This window comes from Chenopodium album, chromosome 18 (genome assembly GCF_948465745.1).
Source record: "Chenopodium album chromosome 18, dcCheAlbu1.1, whole genome shotgun sequence".
Taxonomy (NCBI): domain Eukaryota; kingdom Viridiplantae; phylum Streptophyta; class Magnoliopsida; order Caryophyllales; family Amaranthaceae; genus Chenopodium; species Chenopodium album.
Window position 1 is genome coordinate 4786593 of NC_137851.1, and position 20136 is coordinate 4806728.

Below are 20136 nucleotides of genomic sequence, written 5' to 3' on the forward strand. Positions count from 1 at the left end.
ATAAATTGACATTTGAAGTCCCATGATGAATTATTCCAATTTTTTTTTTAATTTTTTTTTATACTAAATACTTCATATTTGCCTTTCAAAAAAAAAAAAAAAAAAAAAAAAAACTTCATATTCCGTATAAAGTTCTCATACGAATAAAGAACGTTCATAGCCAAAGGTTTTAAAGTTTGACTCTACAAGTTGCAATAAAGCAATCTTTTAAGGATGAAGGGACTCGGGGATTACCTTTGACCTTTTAACCAACTAATCTCAATTAAATCCTTTTAACGCCACTCGAGAAAGGAGAGAGAAAGCTCATTCTAGAAGGGGATGTAAGAGAAATTCCTCCTTTAATGAGCTCGGTGTGATTCAACCCTTAACCTTACGCCAGAAAGTCGAAAAACTAGCCAACTACTCTAGCCTCTGTGTCCCGTATAATCAACTTATATCCTCCTAATTGCAGATTTACGAAATAGCAATTCAACCCGAGTGATTATAACAATTCCATAATAGCTACTTCCTCAGCTTATGATTGCTCCTCTGCCATGGGAGCTCTTGTAAACTGAACATTACTCTCATTCTTCATCTTTTTTCTCAGAATTTCAATCAAATCAAAAACCTTGAAGTTTCAACAATGGCGAAGAAGGTTTCGATGATGGAGAGTAATATTCCGCTCTCACAATTCGGCGTTCTCGTTGCTCAATTACAATCCATTGTCGCTTCTGCTGCTCACAAATCTCCCGATCCTCTTCTCTGCTTTGATCTTCTCTCCGATCTCATTTCCGCCATTAATGACGAACCTAAGGTTTTCTTTCTCCTTTTTAGCTTTGCTCTGCTTAATTAGATCTATGTTGCTGCTAATATGCTCTAAGTCATGGAATTTCACCATGTTTATGTTCAACTTGCAATTTTTTTGAATTTAATTGTTTTAAGGCTGTTTAATTTGAATTTTTTATTTTTAATGTTGCAAATTGTACTGGCATTTGGATTGATTTAGAGAATTTTTATGTTTTGATTGCGAATTCTTGCTGAATTTGTGGATGGACTTTGATATTGATTGAATTAGGAACCTATTATGTTATGGCAAAGAAAATGTGAAGATGCATTGTTTTCACTGCTGGTTTTGGGTGCCCGGAGGCCGGTGCGGCACTTGGCATCGTTAGCTATGGTTAAAATTATCTGGAAAGGAGATCCTATTTCGATATACTCAAGGGCTAGTGCTCTTCAAGGGTTTCTTGCTGACGGGAAGAGAAGCGAACCTCAATGTGTTGCTGGTTTGTCAATGAACTCTGAATCTCTTGTGTTAATCACCTGTATATATTTGGGTGATGTTGTTCACCATTATATAATTGGCAAAACAATGCTCCTATTTCTTAGTGTATGATTTTGGTTTGCACTTGCATTTCACTTTGAACAAATGAATTGTGAACATGGGTACTAACATTGATTTTACTTTTACTAGAGGACGAGAAAAGCAAAGAAATATATAGGGTAGCCTTGTTTTTGTTGGTTCCTTTTTCCCTTTGTCTAAGGTTGATAGAAATCATAGACTGTTGAATGAGGAGGAAGCTGATTAATAAAAACAATGTAGCTTGAAAATATATAAGATGAACAAAGAAATATAAGGTGAAGATTTCCACTTGAATTGATGCTGGTCACTAGTGTTCACTCCTAATAAATTGTGTTTGGCTCTCTACGATTTAAGATGCTTGCTTAATTATGCTGGGCCTGTGGGCTTTGTCTCTTTAATTCATTTTCCCATCAATGAATAATTTTTGGGTATGTGTTGTTGTGGCCGTATTGTGTTTTTTCTTAAGAATAAATCACACAAAGGAGTCAAAGTAACTTATGTGAATAGTGTAAAACGTGTCCACTAAAAAGATACGAATGAAGTATATGGCTAATAGAAAATTAGAAAGTACCACAATTTCTTTGAAGGGAAAGTATAGAACACTTTATTTTCACAACGTTATTCCCTTCGCTTCGTTTTGATGTTCCCATTTGCAATGTCTTGTTCTTAGATCCAAAACTATGACCATATATCTGAGAACAAAAGTTATCACGCGGGATCTTGCTAGTATGTTACAATGTGTAGTTTTGAGAAATTAACTTTCAATCTTTTTTACCAATATGGTATAAAGATATGGATGATTTAAATATGAGATAAGGCATACGGGAACATCAAGAGGAAATGGTGGGAATACTATGACAAGAACACCAAGGGAACTCAATATAAAAGATTTATAGAGGATATACTTTCCTGTCAGAGTGTCAGCAATGATGCATTCATAATCTAAACTTCCCGGTGTAACAAATAGAGAACTTTGCCAAAACCTTGTCTTTGCAAAAGGGATGATGTATAGTTGTATCTATTTCATTCATTACAAACCAGGCATTCGTGGCACATTCTCAAGTAATTTATACTGGATATATATTTTTTTTCTTTTGTAGGTTTGAATTTCTGCTTAGTCATGACCTATTTCTCATTTTCTGTTAAATCAAGGTGTTGCCCAGTGTTTGGGAGAACTATATCGACATTTTGGTAGGAAGATCACTTCTGGATTTTCAGAAACAACAAGTATTGCCTCGAAACTTATGAAGTCTCATGAGGTATTTAAATTTGTTGATATGTAAATTGTTATTTATTTATTTATTTATTTATGATTTTAACTGCCACCACACTGAATGAGTCTTATATGCTATAAGCACCCTTGGTGTGTATTGTGAAACAAAGATTCTGAATACATATACATTAAGGCTATTGCTGAATGAGATGAAAATGATTTCTTAGGTTTGTCATAGGTATACAAGTATTCTCTTTTGATTCTTTTGAAATTTGCCCGTGGAAGGGAAAGCAGAGGGAGTTGAATGCTGAGTTGTAATGTTTTAGATCTACTTGGGCCTTTTAATTTTCATGTTATTTTTGTTTTTTAGATAGCTTGAGACTAGAGAATTCATTGATGACGAATTGATGAGACAATCTACCTGTTTGAGGTACACACACCCAAAAAAAAAAAAAAATCACTGCAAATGAAATATGCAGCCATGCTGGTTGCCAAACCTATTCTCGGGGAACATCTTTGTGGGAGTAATTTCATTTTTATTTTGGATTGGTAAAACTAATAGATCAATAGATGTGTAATACTATAATATTGTTAGGATGTGCAAGTGGCATTACTCCTGGTACATATACTAAAAAGAGAAATTGCGAGGTTAGGAAAAGTGGAAAACCTGTTGTTATCCTGAAAGAGCCATTTGAAATGCTTGATATTCTGCAAATTCTGCTGGCATTTTCTTCCAGATCTTCCAGAGTGACTAATTAATGATGTTATGCACTCCTAAAATATGCTTCCTTCTTTTTTTTCCCCTTTCCTTTAGGGGTGTTCTCAAATGCTTTTAATGATGAAGTATATCTCCAGGCTCATGTACTCAGGATCATACAAGATGGATTGTTTGTATTGAGTTATTGACACCACCATGGCACATTGTACACACATCTAGAGACATTGATCTACGAGGTCATTTGTACAACACGATGTTGTTCCTTTTGCTAACCTACATAGTACATATGCTTGGGGATTTAGGCTATGATGTAGGGAGCAACTTGTGTTTTTGTAAACTACACAAGTTTAAGAATCAAGAAGTTTGTCTGATAGTCTTAAGAAAAATATAGTTGTTTGTGATTCGGGCTGGTTTATTCTATTTTACCTTAATTAACATAAAACTTTACAGGAGTATGTAAGGAAAGAGGCTCTACATATGCTTCGGAATGCTATGGAGGGTTGTGGCGGTGCTTCTGCTGCTACGGCATATACAGAGGCATTTCGACTCATCATGCGATTCGGTGTTGTTGATAAGTCACCTATTGTCAGAATAGCTGCTGCTAGATGTTTAAAGACATTTGCTAATGTTGGAGGACCAGGTTTGGGTACTGCAGAGCTTGATAGTTCAGCCTTTACTTGTGTTAAGGTAGATCCTCCTCCCTTGCTCTATATAATTGCCTCTTTATTCATTTATACTAACTAATACTTACCTCTATCAGGCTTTTAATGATCCAAATTCATCTATTCGTGATGCCTTTGCCGAAGCATTGGGTGCAGTGCTTGCTCTTGGAATGAATCCCGAGGCACAGGTTTACAGTTTTCAAGTCTTTGAGAAAAATAGTTTTTATGTGTAGCTAGTTTTTAAAAAGAGATTCTGGCTGTCTTATACTGTCGAAGGTGCAACTAAAAGGAAAAGGACAACTTACCTCAGCAAAGAAACTAGAAGATGGCTTGCAGAGGCACCTGGTATCTTCATTTGTGAAAGGTATGTTATTCCCTGGGGTTTTAAGCTGTATCTGCCAAAAGTCAACAGGAGGAAGGGGGGTAGAAGTTGAATTGTGTTTCTGTTTAGTTAAACCGAGCTGACGGAATGTTGCAAAAGCATAGATTATGCAAAAGAGAGGAACTATCTAGCCTCCAACTAACTGCTACCGTATATACTAGTATTCATCCACTAAACAAACTAGTTGATGTGTGCAGGATGGCTAAATAAGACAATAACATATGTTTGAAATAATTGAACAAGTATATTGAGCAAGGTCGATGCAATAAGAAATCAACCATGACACTATGTTAACCAAGAATTAACTATGTGAGCATAACTAACCCTTTGTTTGGATTGAAGGAAATGGAGGGAAAGGATGGGAAGGGAAATGTAGGGATGAAGTATCTTTCACTTGGATAACAAATGAGGATGGAAGGGAATTGGAGGGAAGAGAAATAGAGGGATTAAATTGTAAGAATTTAAGCTCTTCAGCTATGGAGAGAATTGGAAGGAAAGCTCATCATTCTTCCCTCCCCTCCCCTTCTCTTCCCTTTCATCCCCCCCCCCCCCCCCCCCCCGGTCTTTGTCCAAACACACTGTAAAAGATCTAGTTCCCTCCTATGGCCTGTTGTTGCTGGTCACTGGCCTTGTTTTGGGTTGCTTGACTATTTGTCAATGTCTCTCTCTCTCTCTATGAGAATGTTGATATGTAAGTCATGGGTGATCTAGTTCTCCTGGCACCAGTACTGCTCTGTTTGTCTTGTCTATGACCAGTGTCCAGTGACAGATGGTACGAGAGTTTACAGGAGGATTATTTTTTCCTTTCTAGATTTGGGAATTTTTTTTAGGTATTGGGTCAATATAGGAGAAAAAGAAGAAAACAATGTGTGAGTGAGAAGTGAACATGTGAGGATCCTATTATGGCTACCCTTATCTGATCCACAGTTAGTTTTCTTTTGTTAGATCATTTGATTATAGTTGTAACATCTCTAGTTCATAATGCAGCAAGTGGTGTCAGGTCACGGGATGTGCGGATCAGCTTAACTTTAGCATGGGTCTCCTTCCTGCAGGTAGTTATTTATATATTATTTTGCTGAGTGAAGCTTATTTATATTATTGGCCATCTTCTTTCTTCTTATGTATGAGTAATTCAGATCAAAGTAAACTTCAAACTATTTCCTGCATCTTTTAAGGCGAAGATCTAAAAAATTAGAACTTAAGCATTGTTGCATCAGCTTCCATTTAGACATTTACTAGCTTGACTTGTTCTTGGGTTTTGAATTTTTTTGATTCGGTGTATCTTCAGTTCCCCACTTTTGTTATCTAGCAAATTAGTATTTTTAATTTTCGTAGTGGCTTGACAGCTGCTTGAGCTGTGTATGGAATTGGAAGCTGCTGTTGTCTCTATCCTATTCTTTGATGTTGGCATGCTTTGTCTTAGAGATAATAATTTAGTTGAAGGTGGCTTTTATAAAAAAGAATTGGACTATCTCACTTTTTTGTTTAGAAGTTCTGGTAAGCTCAATATTCTTGCATCCCATCCTCTCCATTTCATAGACTAAGAGATGGCTAGTTATATCACGAGTTTCTTAACACACACATGCAGACATGCTAATAGGATTGTTGGGGGGGGGGGGTAGATCTCCATTCATTCATAAAACAATTCACAAGGAGATCAGATGGTTGACAGTGCAAGCTGCACTATAACTGCTTACCATGTCTTCTCTGTAGCTGTATGTGTTGGAGTTTCTGCTTATGTGTTTACTTTACTTCTTTTTGTTTGATGTTGCACTTGTGCTCAATTGGCTTCTTGAACTACAAATTTCAGGCCATTCTTCTCAAGTATCTTCATCCAGATAGTGAACTTCAAGACTTCACTTCCCAAGTGATGGACATGCTTCGAGTGGATACATCTGTTGATGCACAAGCTCTGGTAGTCCTTATCATACTTGCTAATCCTATCTGTCCTTGCCCTCGCATTTTATCTTTTGTAACAATCTTGCTTATCATTGTCTTTTAGAAGGTTCTGAAAATAAGTTGGTTACAGAAGATTTAAGTTCAAGCCATGTTCTGGTTGGCTATTGTGATACTTGCCTCACTTACATAGTTTCATTCTGCTTGTTTCAGCTGTCCAGATATTATGCGCTTAATAAGCTAGAGTAATATGAACTCAAAAACTAAAAGAGACACATGCGTAAATTGACAGAATCATAAATCAATGGGAGAATGCATTGGATTTTGTGTCTAAAATTGTAATAAGTTCTGTTTATCAAGTTCATGCTAAGAAGAAAAATTAGAACCGGGGTTTGGCAAAAACATGTGATATTAAGTATGAGTGTCATGATCTTCTTTCTTTTCTTATTCTCCTAATTTTTTTTGGTACTGAAAAATGTTCCATCATTTTTACTAGTTGAACGAAAAGTTAATAACCTTGAAAGTTAGTTTCAAAACACTTCCTATTGACTAGTTTCCTTAGAGTTTTTGTTGCATGCAATTTTTTTTTTTTTTTGTTGTTTTCGTTTTCCTGAGCTCAGAAGTGTTATGGACCTTATGGTTTCAAATTTAGTTAGTATCAACTACCAAGAAGTATTGTATACTCAATACAGTCACGCAAGATGTTGATGCGTGCTCCTGCTTTTTGGTTTTTTTTTTGGTATGCAACTCCTTGATATGAACAAGAAAGTGATGTCTGATGCCTATACTGATTTCAACTATCATAAGCTACTCACTGATAGATTAATGGGTTTTTGAAGGCATGTGTGCTATATATTCTTAGGGTTGGTGTGGTCGATCAGATGACAGAACCTACTCAAAGGAGCTTCTTAGTTATTCTGGGAAAGCAGGTCTGTTGGTTTAAACTGAGGTTTTTAGTGGAGGTCAATGATGTTTATTATTGTCTTTTTTAACATGCTTATATAAATTCTGACATGTTGCAGCTTGAATCTCCTGACAGTAGCCCGCCAATGAAAGTTGCTGCTCTACGTACCTTGTCATATACTTTAAATACTCTAGGAGAGGTGAGGCTTTGCGACAATTAGTGTAAATTTTCTTTTGTTGATGATCTGATTGTAAATTATGATGGATTAGTCCTCTTGAATGGCATATCTATGAATAAAATTCGAAGGAAATCAAAAGAGTTTATATCTGGACAAGGGTTGCGTGATGAAAGTAGTAGCATGTCTTGTAATTCAGAGATGGAGAAGTAGAGTAAAGAGATCTCTTAAACTCAGGGATTCTTAACACATTTATAATTGAAACCAGTGGACCATGGAGATGATGGTGGAGCATGGATTCTTAAAAATATAAATTGTTTGTTTGAGTGTTTCAGATCTTCAGAAAGATGATTTCCCGTAGTCAACTTCTCAGTATCGTTATAATTTGGAATTTGGATAGTATTTATTTGCAAGGGAGGTAGGGTTAGGTTTGTGGATTCCTTACTTATCAGTATAATTGAAGTACTATATTTTGAATAAATAGTAAAGGAGAGTATAGGGTGTGGAAATCTGCTTGAGTTTCATCTGTTTCTTTTGTGGCTATTCATGGATTTGGGTATTAGGATATGTACATGTGTTATATCTGCTTACTTACGCGGTTGATATTATTCCAGACTTTCAGTGACTGATCTTGTCCACTGTGTAGGTTCCTTTGGAGTTCAGGGAAGTTCTAGATGATACAGTTGTTGCTGCGCTGTCACATCCTTCACAAATGGTAAATTCTTCATTTCTATCTTACAGATTTCTTACATCTATATTTATGTTGTGGGATAAAATAATGTTTTTGACCACAATGTGGTAAGGATTTCACATGACAGAAGCATACTTATTGCAATGTCACATGAAGGGTCACTGATTCTGCTGCTTGAATTCTGCATCAGTCATTTCAGATTTATTGGCTAATTTTTGGCCTAAACTGGTTATTTATAGAGCATATTGGCCAATAAGTTATTGCCATTTCAAATTTAAAAGAATTTCGGTTTGGCAAGATGAAAAAAATGAATATATATATCAGCAAATTTGTATTTGCTGCGAGTTAAAGCCTCTAATGTCTGACATTGCACTTCTAGCTGTTTGTAAATTAATTTTCAACGCTATTCAGTAGGGATTTTGTCTTTGAGGTGTGAGAAACATTGATATTTTATTTCCTAGTTTTTGGTTATTTGCTGTTATTGTTTGAGATATTCCTTTCTAATAAGATCCATTTATGCCTATATAGAGAAGCTAGAGATGTTGAACTTCTGATTCTTTCTTTACTTAATTATCTTGGCTTTTTAAAATGTACGTAATATATGTAATGGTTTTTTATTTTATTTTTTGTTTTTTATTTTTTTATTTACTTATATATTTGGCTGACAAAATAAAAATTAGTCTATTATGGCGATGTATTAGAGGTACTAGAAATTACTGTTCATAACTTAGAGGTTGTTTGTGATGTGCTATATTGTATGTTCTATGTTGGTTTGTGAATATCTGCATGTAACCCATTAAAAAGGACTATGATTTTCCATTGCCTACATGATTATCAGTGTTGTTTCTTGCCTCTGCTTCTATAGCTTGCTCTTGCTTTGGCAATGTGTTTTGATCTGATTATTGAAAATTTAATTATTATTATTATTATTATTGATATTGTTATTGTTATTATTATCATTGTTATTATTTTTTTTTTTTTTGGCAAAACTGACATTCTTGGTAATTGTAGGTCCGTGTTGAGGCTGCTTTGACTTTGCGGGCATTGGCTGAAGTTGATCCTACCTGTGTCAGTGGTTTGGTTTCTTATGGCGTGACAATGCTCAGTGCCTTAAGAGAAAGTGTATCGTTTGACAAGGTTAGAATTGAGGCAATTGTTTGCTTGTCAAACTTTCTTCTATTGCAATTGTATGAATTTTGCTTCTGTTTAAAAATTTTCTGACTGTTATAATAATAACTCACTTCTCTTAAACTGTTAATCAAGAAACTAAAATTTATCATTTTGGTCTGCAGGGAAACACTTTAAAACAGGATCTTGATTCCTTACATGGGCAAGCCACTTTACTTGCAGCTCTAGTTTCTATTTCGCCAAAGCTAGCTCTTGGTTATCCGGCTAGGTAATGCTCAATCAGTTAAGATTGTATTACATCATGCTGGTGGTTAATGTTTCCAGATGGCTATGTTTGTTGGAGTTTTTGATATTATTATGCTTAGTCTAATCCACTGTGTACTTGTGCTATTATTACAATTGTTACCCTTTTGATTAACTATTTTCTTGGCCAATGAAGTAGTGCACCCATATACATATTTTCCCTTTGGATAAAACAATGATAGACATATTTCAATTTATAAATTATATGCTGTATTTATGACTTGATGGCTAAGTTTATTCACTCCTGATTATCAATATAATTGTGAGCTATATTAATGAATATCTAGATAATTATAGATTTATTATAAAATATATTTGTAGACATATTGTCCTTTGCTTCTTTTCTACTGCACAAATTAATTAGGGCCTTTGCTTCTGTAGTACTGGTCCCTTCTTCTGTCTTTGTGCTGCATTGATAGGCTTAGCAAGTGCTTTTACAATTTTTTAGAAAAGATTTTAATGTCTTTTTGTGTGGTCATGCTTTTCAGACTGCCACACTCGGTGCTTAAAGTTTCACAGAATATGTTGACCAAGTCCAGTAGGAACCCTGGGGCTGCAACTACTGAGAAAGAAGCTGGATGGTTACTTCTAGCTTCACTTTTAGCAGCTATTCCTATAGAGGTAAACTGTCATGCCCTTTTATCTTCCTTACTCCAATTTTCATTTTTTAGCAATATGTTATATTTTTGTTCCTGCAGGAACTTGAGGACCAGACCTTTGATATTCTTGCCCTATGGGCTCCCTTATTTAGTGAAAATCCAGAACTAGAAGTTCGACAAAGTAAAGAATTGACATCTAAAATATGGTGAGCAACTTGGGTACAATTTTTAAATTTTATTTTTAATTGTAATTTTGATAGAAAACAGAAAAAGAGTACAGACAAATGATAGCCTGCCCTCTTATCAAAAATTAAAATTAAGATTGACCCAGTTTCTTTTTACCTCCCCAATCAAGAAAAAGTTCTCTTGATTCTTGTATCTACACTAGAAATATGAAATGATGTACACTCTAACAGTTACTGAGCTATCAAAACTCAAACATTGATATCCAGAATCACTTCTCAGTTTTTCTAGATGCTAATTATTTGAATTTTTCTATCGAATACTTAAAGAAAACTCATAAAGAAGAACTGATGATTTGGTGGATTGGTCTTGGGAAGTTGGTGAGATAATCATGGTAGGGACAGCCCAAAAGCTCCTATTTATCTGGTCCAGTAAAAGGGGATATATTGTCTGGGAGTCTTTATTACTATGGGCTTGACCTGTAGTTCATCTTTAACCTGGCTCAGACCATGTTATCATTTGACCAAGTCAGAAACTATTTAAGATTGCTAACTAAGTAATTAAATTTGTGTTAGAATATTCCACCTGTTAAATGATGATCAGAGAAGTTGTCAACTTGAAGGCAGAAGTTTGGTAGCTCTTATTCTTTTCTTGTTTTTCAAGGACATGTGTAGTTGAATTGTGTACAAATAATCAATTACTAACTCATGCTCTTTAGAAGCTTTTTTTTTAATAAAATGTTTTTTTCAGGAAGAATAATTTAGGCATTTAGCATTGTTCTGGAAGAGTGATATTCTTTCTTTCTTTCTTTTTATTTATTTATTTTTTTTTTCCCTGGGAGTGGGGGTGGGGGTGTAGGCAGTACAAGTAGCTAGAAGCTGATTAGAGAGCTCTTTTTCTCTCATGATTTGATTTCATAAAGAAGGAGATAAGCATGTACAAGCTACAGCTGTTAAATTTGTGTGATAGAATAAATTTCAGGAGTTGGCTCAAAGCCTCTGATTACCTTTATTTGTTTTTTTTTTTTTTTTTTGGTAAAATAATAGGATGTGAAAATTGTGCTGAAGTTTCCCTGAAAAATGTGTTTTTCAGTGTGTGGTCTGCAGCTATTGATGCACTTACAGCATTTGTTAGATGTTTTCTTTCTCCAAAAGCTGTGAATTATGGGATTCTACTTCAGCCAGTGCTAGTGTACCTTAGCAGGTATCTAGTATTCCGATTGTATATTTTCTTTATCAGTTCAAGATTTCTGTTTGCTATTTCTGTCCAATGTGCTGACTCTTATTTCTAATCATTCATTCTGAACAGTGTATTATCACACATTTCTTTTATAGCTGCGAAAAACCTTCCTGGGACAAAAGCTGCCCTGGATGTTCTCGTCATAAGGACACTAATAACATTCCAGTCACTCTCTGATCCTATGACATATAGAAGTGATCATCCTAAGCTTCTCCAACTATGTACTGGTCCATTTAGGTAATGACGAGTTACATGTTTCTTACGATGTTTCTATCTATATTCTTGGATGTTTAAAATGTTTTTTATCCTTGCCTTTTGGTTTCTATTTGTGGTGCTATATGCTCATTGTTGTTTTTGTTAAACTCAATCACAGGGATCCTTCTGCTTATGAAGAGAGCTCATGCTTGAGACTCCTGTTAGACAAAAGAGATGCTTGGTTGGGGCCATGGATTCCGGGAAGGTGCTCAGACTTTACATACATCTTATACACACACACGCACACACACACACACACGCCACTCTTGTGTCTACACAGTTCAGACTTCACTTTTAGACCATCCTCTTAACATATTCAATTTAACTTCACATGTCTTGGATTATGCATTTGCGCTATAGCTTTCTGATTGTGATTGTGCAGGGACTGGTTTGAAGATGAACTTCGTGCTTTTCAGGGTGGGAAAAATGGTCTGATGCCTTGCATCTGGGATCCTGAACTTCCTAGTTTTCCTGAGGTTACCTTCTTATCTGGAAATATTTATGCATTAGCAATCTATTCAGGTGACGTTTGTGAAATTTGACTTTTCTGTACCTGATTTTAACGTATGTTGAAATATATGAACTTTCTAAAAATGAGAAGTTGGAAACTAAAGCTCTTTTGCATGACGTGTGGTAAACTCAATCAATCATTGGATACCCCCCCCCCCCAAAAAAAAAAAAAAAAAAGAAAGAGAAAAAAAAAAAAAACCTTAGTACTCAAAAGGGTATAAGGGTGGTCTTGTGTTTTGTCTTTTGTTTTAATATTACAATATCCAAAGTGAAAATACAAGGAAATGAAAAATCAGCAATAAATGCTTGTCACTAGATTAAAAGAACTCATCTCTGCATTACAATTGACATGTTTGGGAAAGCTTCATCAGCGTGAGCTGTGAGCTAAAGAAGCTACATACAACACCTTCTCCCATTAATTTTTCAAAAACTATTGACTGTGAAAAATCCCATCATTCCTCTTCAATCAATTCACCCAAATCTCTAGCTGTTCTCGGTTCTACTTTTGGTGGTTTAGATAATTGTTCTAATAATGGTGGCCTACCTTTTTCAAACATGTTATGGGGTTGTGCCGTTCAATGGGGTCATGCTGAAGGCATGGCAGTGATAGGTTTTGAGTTTCTTAGGGTTGGACTGCGGTGGGGTCAGGGGGGAAACCACATGTAGAGATAAAATGTAATGGGCAGAGATAACGTGGGGCCTTAGGCCCTTGCCTGATAGTAGGGGGGTATGCCACTGCCTTTGCGGTTGGCAGGTTTTGTGTGCCCCACCCAAGAAAAGGTTGACTTTCAGGCTTGGTGGGGTGGATGGGGAGAGAGAGAATTGGATTCTGCTAGAGTGGGAAATGATATCTTGGGAGCTTGTTATATCTGTTGTCACTCATCGTATGTACAATCTAAATTTGCCAGGATTGAGTTTTTTCATTCTTGCCTTTGTAGTTTTTCCAATTTGGATAACTACGTCTTCTGTGATTCTGTTATTCTAGAAATTTGCTTTCTTTTATATCCACCCTTTGTTTTCCATGTTTTACTTATTTGTCCGTTGGTTATCTTTTTTTTTTCTCTAACTTGAAGCCGGAGAGTGTGAGTAAAATGTTGGTCAACCAGAAGCTCCTGTGTTTTGGGACAATGTTTGCAGTTCAGGTACATATGGTTAGGTTAGCTTCGCTTCTCTTTGTCCTAGATGTTGCTTCCGGTTCCCCGACCTCGGCGGGTTGACCGTAATGCCTTTTTTTTTATCCTGTCTTGCTTTCTTCTTTAGGATACTGGAGGGATGCAGTCACTACTAGGAGTGATTGAACAATCCCTAAAAGCTGGGAAAAAACAATCATGGCATGCAACCCTTGTCAACAACATATGTGTGGGGTTGCTTGCTGGTTTGAAGGTTCTCAATATCTCCTTTCTGTAAATATAGCATTTTTTCATATTTAAGCTGTTGCTGTTTCAATTGAACCATTGTTGTGTCTGCAGGCTCTGCTTTCTTTCCGTCCTCAACCATTGAGCTCTGATATATTAAGTCTGCTGCAGAATATATTTCAGGTAAATCGGTGATTATTCGTTTTTCTTGCTTGGCTGTCTGTAAGCATTGTTCAAGTGCTTTACGTTTGTTGTATTTTACTGAATCTTTTATGCAGAGTATTCTGTCAGAGGGTGATATATCAGCATCCGTGCGCAGGGCATCTTCAGAAGGTCTTGGGCTATTAAGTCGTCTTGGAAGTGATACATTTACTGCAAGAATGGTCAGTTTCACATCTGTCTGCTGTTACTTGTTCATGGTTTTAAATTCATCTTGCCTCTTTTTTTTTTTTCCTGACCCTTCTGCTGCTTCCTATCCTCTCTTTTCTTTGTTGTTCTTTTGTTTTTTCCTTGTCGGTGGTTGGGTGTCACTACCAGACAAAAGCACTGCTTGGTGATCTAGCTGCTGCTACTGATTCAAACTATATGGGCTCCATTGCTGTGGCACTTGGCTGCATCCATCGCAGGTGAAACAGAAATTTTAATTTTCATTTCTTATCAAAAATTTCTTCTTTCTGCCACCCCAAAGACATAAGTCCTTTTTATTTCAATAGCATATCAAGCTAGCAATTTTCTTTCAAACCCCTAGAATTATTTAATGGATTATTTAGGTCGTGGGAGCTTTTGACAAACCGCTAAGTGAGCTAGCTGCTCTGTGGTTCCAGCTTTTAAGTCACCTAGGAACACTGATGCCAGTTCTAAACATCTGGTTACTAAGCCACATCTTATTCTGTTGTCGCCACCTAATTGTCCAAAACTAGGTAGTTTTTACATACATCTCTTACTAAGCCCAGTTGACCTACACTTTTCACCTAGATGTGTACTGTTACATGGTTTCTCCAGCTGAGAGCTAGCATGCATCTAATTCTACATAGCATTGTTTTCAAACGCATATGCGAGCTAGTTTCTCTTGAAAAGTGTACTCTTTCCTCCGCTAGTTCCTCTACAATTTTTGCTTTACAAAGGTGGGGGTTATGCTCTTCTGCTGTTGTATAAAAAAATGTTCTTTTCCACAACTCCATTGCTAGTAACTGGATAAAAACATAGGACGGCGTTCAATGAAATTGCATCACAAAATTTCTCATCATCACTGCACCTCAGACTACGACGTGCATCGTGGTTCCAAATGAACAAATAGTTCTAAGTTATAAACATATATCAAAGATTATGGACATACTTGCAACTGTATGTTCATAATCTCTGAACTATCTTTTCATTATCCATGAACTAAGTGTTAAATGTTCATTAATTTGAACTATTTGTTCATTTGGGACCATGATGCTCATCATGGTCCCGGGTGCAGGATATAGTTTTCAGTCTTTTCACTCTACTAGAGCTTGACAAGAATTCTACTTCCTCCATTCTTTTTTATTGCACCACGAGGGATTTCACGCATACCAATGCATTACTTAAGCTATTAATATCTTTAATTATACTTTTGTAAAAATTATAAAAAGTTGATATTCAAAAAGTAAGTTTCGAGACGAATCTAACTAGATGCCACATGATTATGTTTTTCCTAATGGATAAATCACAAATGATGGTCAAAGAAGATTAAGTGAATAGTGTAAAAGTCCTTATGGTGTAATAAAAGAAAAACAGAAGAAGTATTATTTTGAGTTATTTGGTGTAGAAAGGATATAATGTTTCTGCTACGCCATTTCCTCTGTTATTCCTAGCTTTAGAATAGATATTATGTACTTTTAGTCTTACGACCCTGTTAAAGTTGTAAATATTGTGGATGTGTAAACAATGCCAATGTAAATTTCAATATATGTATGTTTAATTATTTTTTCTTCAGTGCTGGCGGTATGGCATTGTCAAGTCTTGTACCTGCAACTGTTAGTTCGATTTCTTCTCTAGCAAAGAGTTCAGTGGCTGGATTACAGATCTGGTCCTTACATGGACTACTTTTGACAACAGAAGCTGCTGGTTTGTCATACATATCTCATGTTCAGGTATCTTACCTCTTTTAAGCTTGCACTGTGTAGGTTGACGCTATTTGCATGATATCCTGTTATATTCCTATAAGGCTATAACTGAAAGCTTCCTATATATGTCTGAACCAGTATGGCTCTAAGTGTTAATCTAAGTAGTAAAAAACATCATCACTGTAATGTAGTTCATCTTAGAGTTCATGATCTCTTTCACTGTACTCCTTTTGTTTGGGAGTAGTTTTTTGGTTCTGCGACACTGGAATGTTCCTGTTGCACAGTCACTCTTCTATTATTAGCTGATTACTAGCAGTCTAGCACAGCAGCTTTGGCTGTGAAATCTTTATAAAGCTATAGTTCTTTATATTCAGTTTATCAGGGTCTAGTAAAAGGTCTACTTGATGTCCAAAACCATCTCATTCATGCCTTGGTCCACCCTTTATCATTATGTCTTAAGATGTCTTACTTTGTCTTGTCTTGGCCTTTCATTGCCTTGGTTTGTGTTGCCTTGCCATGCCTTGCTTTGGCCCTAAGGCAAGCTAAGACGCTAACCTCAATTGGCAAATATTGGTGTTTTAAAGGATAAGGTGTTTTATGTGCACATGCCTTATGCTCACACGCCTTAAAAATTCTCATGCCTTGGCTTTGAAGCACCATCCAACAGCCCAACTCTTAGGCGTTTTGCCTAACTTAGCAAATTTTAGCACCAAAGGTGCATCGCTACCCTCATTTAGCAAAATATAGGTGTTTTTAGGGAATAAGGTTGGGGGGAGGGAAAGTATTGCTGTGATTGTCTGTTTTTGAGTTCAAGGATAGAATTATACATGCCCGCATATGAGAGCATTATGATTTTTGTTCATTGCACTACTCTTGAACATGGAAATTTACCGATGGGGTGCCATGTTAGTATAAATATTTCATTATTTTCCACTATTTTATTCTTAAAGAACAGGAGGCCTAATCATCTACATCATACGTATTACTTGGCTCTATCTCATGAATATGCTAATAATTATCCTTTTATACAAAATTTAGGCAACTCTTAACCTTGGGCTGGAGATTTTATTGTCTGAGGAAAATGGATGGGTGGATCTTCAGCAAGGAATTGGTCGTCTTATAAATGCTATTGTCGCTGTACTTGGTCCCGAACTTGCTCCGGGCAGCATTTTTTTCTCACACTGCAAGGTACTTAAAATGGTTTTGATGTAATTTGTAAATTTGGGATCTTTGGACTATATTTCTAATATTAAGCAATATACATCTAACCTAAGATGATTATTATGTTTTTCTGCTACTAATATGTTAGGTTTTCTTTCATGTGGCATGATAAAGCATCTTTACCTTTCCCTATCTCTCTGATTGAATGTCTGCAGAACTCGCTTCTCTATATATCTGATTGAATGTGTGGCTTAGATAACAATAGTTACTACACCTGTAGAAAATGAAAATAGTCTGTGCATTTCAGAAAAAAAACCTCTACCTCATTCCTAATATGGATTACTGCTCAGTACTAGAAGTGATCTATGTAAGAAGATTGCTGAGAAACCATTTTAGATAAGCTGAAAGTAGTAAAGGGTATCAGAAATTACTATACTTTCTGAAGATAATTCCCTAAAAAGAAATTATGTAACTAGTAAGGGACAGGGAAAGCAAATTGCTACAAAGTATTAATTATTAGGGTCTTTCATCTTGATCCATTTCTCTTATCTTTTCAATGATCAACTTGGTCTTGGATCATGTTAATGACTTATTATTTGTATTCAGTCTGTGATTGCAGAGATAAGCTCTTGCGAGGAAACTGCGACACTCCTTGAGTATGTGATCTCCCTCACAGTTTCCTGTGGTTTATGATTTGCTGTGCTATTATTGGTGTTGATCCTCAATTGATATGTTTTAAAACTGAAAAGCACATGTTTATGAATATTCTCGGATGATCATTTTAGTCTGTTTCAGTGTTGAATTACTGATGCATATATTGATATATTATAAAAACAAATCTGGCAGGAATGTACGATTTACACAACAGCTTGTTCTTTTCGCACCCCAAGCTCTGTCTGTGCACTCTCATGTGCAAACTCTTCTTCCAACTCTCTCATCAAGACAGGTGCTTGTCTTTGATGTTTGTCTGCTTCCACCCTTCCCCCTCTTCTTAGGCCTTATTGCTATTGTTTTTCTGAACTTGTAATTGCTCTATTTCTTCTAAATCTGTAAATGCTGCTTGTGACAGCCAACGCTAAGGCACTTGGCTATATCAACCCTACGCCATCTCATAGAAAAGGACTCGGTAAGCTTCGAAGACTACTTTGACATTGATGCATTATGCCAGTGGATGTCTGAAAAAGCTGGCAGAGCTCTCTCTGTGTTGTATTTTTTTTTTTTTTTGGGAATAAGCATTGCATCCACAACTGTAGTGAGCTCCCTCTTTTACCGCTTCTGGTAATCCCCATGTGTAAAAATTTCTTTTTCTGTATAAATTATGGGAATATTCCACAGGTTCTATAATTATTTATAACACTTAGGACAAAAAAACTCTTAGTCTTAAGACACATGAAATTGAATTCCGGTGGCTAAAACTACTCTAATACAAACCTTAGTTTACAGACCTTTCCTCCATCCATTGCAGTTTGATCCCTGTTATGCTAGTAGTCTGTGCTCTCAACATTCTATTGTTTTTCTACCTTTGCTAATTCTGCTGATTTGTGAAACTTTTATGCTGAATTGCTGATATTTTTCAGGTTTCTGTAATTCAAGAACAAATCGAGGAAAATTTATTTCACATGCTAGATGAAGAAACAGATAGAGAGTAAGTGAGGACTATTTCTAACCAACTACTTTTTTTCCCAAGTTTCAGCTGACTGCATTCTGCTTCACGTTTAGACTTGAGATCCTTTCTTTTTTGTGTCTGGATCTTCTCTTTGCTTGTAGTTTTTATGATTCCTGATTTCTTACCAATCCTTATGCATCTTGTTGATGTTACCACCATTATGCATCTGGGTGGTTTTGTCCATAATAATTTTAGAATTTTGATCATGCAAAAGCAGAGAGCAAACTGAAGATATGGGGTTTTTTTTTTTTTTTTTTTGTGGGTGGGGGGCTGGGGAGCAAAGAAATAAAAACACTAAAAGAAGGGGCAACTATCCTGATATTAGTACTAGTTTGTTTTATGCATGTAAACTTTCAGCGTCTGTTCCTATACATATATGACCAATATTGTTCTTGTAGCTGTCATGATTTAGTTGGCATGTATATCAGTAATTCCATGTCTTGGAATGTATGGAATTATGGATCCTGATTGATTCTATATCTATATTCTATATGAATACTAACCAGCAATCAACCCATCACTATATAATGGAGAGAAGGCTTAATCCTTAGTTTAGAGTATGGTTACTTTGTACCAGTTTTGAGTCCTATTGTTTCTAATAAGTTTAATTTTTAGTCTTGTCTATTAAGTCTATCACCACCATCATCATCATTGTTATCATTAATATGTACATAATTTTATTACTTTTATTGTTTCGTATGTTTTCACTAATTAGTATTAGTTACATAGTATTTAGTATGTTTTGATTTATGTTACAAGGACTCGGCTACCCATGTCTGACACGGGTACGTGTCCAAGCGTCCGACTCGGCTATTTTGTGAAAAAAAAATCCATGAATTTGAACTAAAAGTGAAGTGTCCATTGGTATACCCATGTCCGAGTGTCGGAGATCCGACATGGGTACTTGAGGTGAAATGAAGAGTCCGTGTAACACTACTTGTGACGAATAAAGAAAAAATATAATTTGCTTATCATTAACTTTTCATAAATCTATTTCTGCTTTAGGATTTTATTTTTTGTGCGTTTTTCAAAAGAGTTTATCTGTTTGTCTACTCTTTTAAAAGTTGAGGTACACTTGGAGTCTTGGAGTTTTGCATTGCTCCAAGTTTCTTTTTTTCCCCCTTTTATTGCCTGGAATCGACACTAGTTTGCTGTTGTTGGTTTTAATATGGTATGTTTTGCTTCCCAGTGGCATAACTGCTTTAATATGTATCACATTTATTCATGTTACAGGATTGGGAGCTTAATACGATCCACAATTATGCGATTGCTTTATGCATCCGGTCCCACCTGCCCTTCTCATTGGATATCAGTATGCCGGAAACTGGTAAGTGGTAATTGAAATTCCCCCACTCCGTAAAGATCTTGATATTTTGTTAGTAACTCAAAGTCTATACATAGTCAAATGGCACTGATTTTATGGAATTAATTTACAAGATATATATATATATATAGCAAGAAGTACATTAAATTTCAAGTCTGAGTCAGCAAATTTTGGTCCAAGAAAACAATCAGGAATTATCTAGAATAGAGGAATCAATAACTAATATAAACCTTCAAGACCAATTATAAAATCTATAGCCAGAACACTTGGCATATGCTATGATGAAGGCTGAAATCGCAGGAAACACTCAACAAGCTTGGATTGAAGGCTTACAAAACATAGT

At 35.8% G+C, this 20136-nt stretch overlaps 1 protein-coding gene across 3 annotated transcripts in view; it reads left to right on the forward strand.

The window, feature by feature from the left end:
* Window positions 1-482: 482 nt before the first annotated feature.
* LOC145591266 (protein SWEETIE-like) overlaps window positions 483-20136 on the forward strand; it is a 32669-nt gene continuing 13015 nt past the window's right edge. The window contains exons 1-31 of one of the 3 annotated variants that reach the window (XM_081647673.1): window positions 483-793; window positions 1055-1262; window positions 2492-2598; window positions 3721-3957; window positions 4031-4120; window positions 4209-4296; window positions 5302-5366; window positions 6125-6229; window positions 7050-7139; window positions 7233-7313; window positions 7936-8004; window positions 8992-9117; window positions 9273-9376; window positions 9900-10032; window positions 10110-10216; window positions 11286-11396; window positions 11502-11669; window positions 11806-11892; window positions 12070-12163; window positions 13271-13339; window positions 13458-13580; window positions 13667-13735; window positions 13831-13935; window positions 14090-14178; window positions 15513-15669; window positions 16681-16830; window positions 17410-17459; window positions 17650-17749; window positions 17873-17929; window positions 18381-18448; window positions 19703-19796. In XM_081647673.1, coding sequence (XP_081503799.1) covers window positions 623-793; window positions 1055-1262; window positions 2492-2598; window positions 3721-3957; window positions 4031-4120; window positions 4209-4296; window positions 5302-5366; window positions 6125-6229; window positions 7050-7139; window positions 7233-7313; window positions 7936-8004; window positions 8992-9117; window positions 9273-9376; window positions 9900-10032; window positions 10110-10216; window positions 11286-11396; window positions 11502-11669; window positions 11806-11892; window positions 12070-12163; window positions 13271-13339; window positions 13458-13580; window positions 13667-13735; window positions 13831-13935; window positions 14090-14178; window positions 15513-15669; window positions 16681-16830; window positions 17410-17459; window positions 17650-17749; window positions 17873-17929; window positions 18381-18448; window positions 19703-19796 — 3372 coding nt within the window. In that variant the 5' untranslated portion in view covers window positions 483-622. Of the gene's footprint in view, window positions 794-1054; window positions 1263-2491; window positions 2599-3720; window positions 3958-4030; window positions 4121-4208; window positions 4297-5301; window positions 5367-6124; window positions 6230-7049; window positions 7140-7232; window positions 7314-7935; window positions 8005-8991; window positions 9118-9272; window positions 9377-9899; window positions 10033-10109; window positions 10217-11285; window positions 11397-11501; window positions 11670-11805; window positions 11893-12069; window positions 12164-13270; window positions 13340-13457; window positions 13581-13666; window positions 13736-13830; window positions 13936-14089; window positions 14179-15512; window positions 15670-16680; window positions 16831-17409; window positions 17460-17649; window positions 17750-17872; window positions 17930-18380; window positions 18449-19702; window positions 19797-20136 lie in introns of those variants that run through there. The other 2 variants (XM_081647674.1, XM_081647675.1) reach the window with 2 other exon arrangements.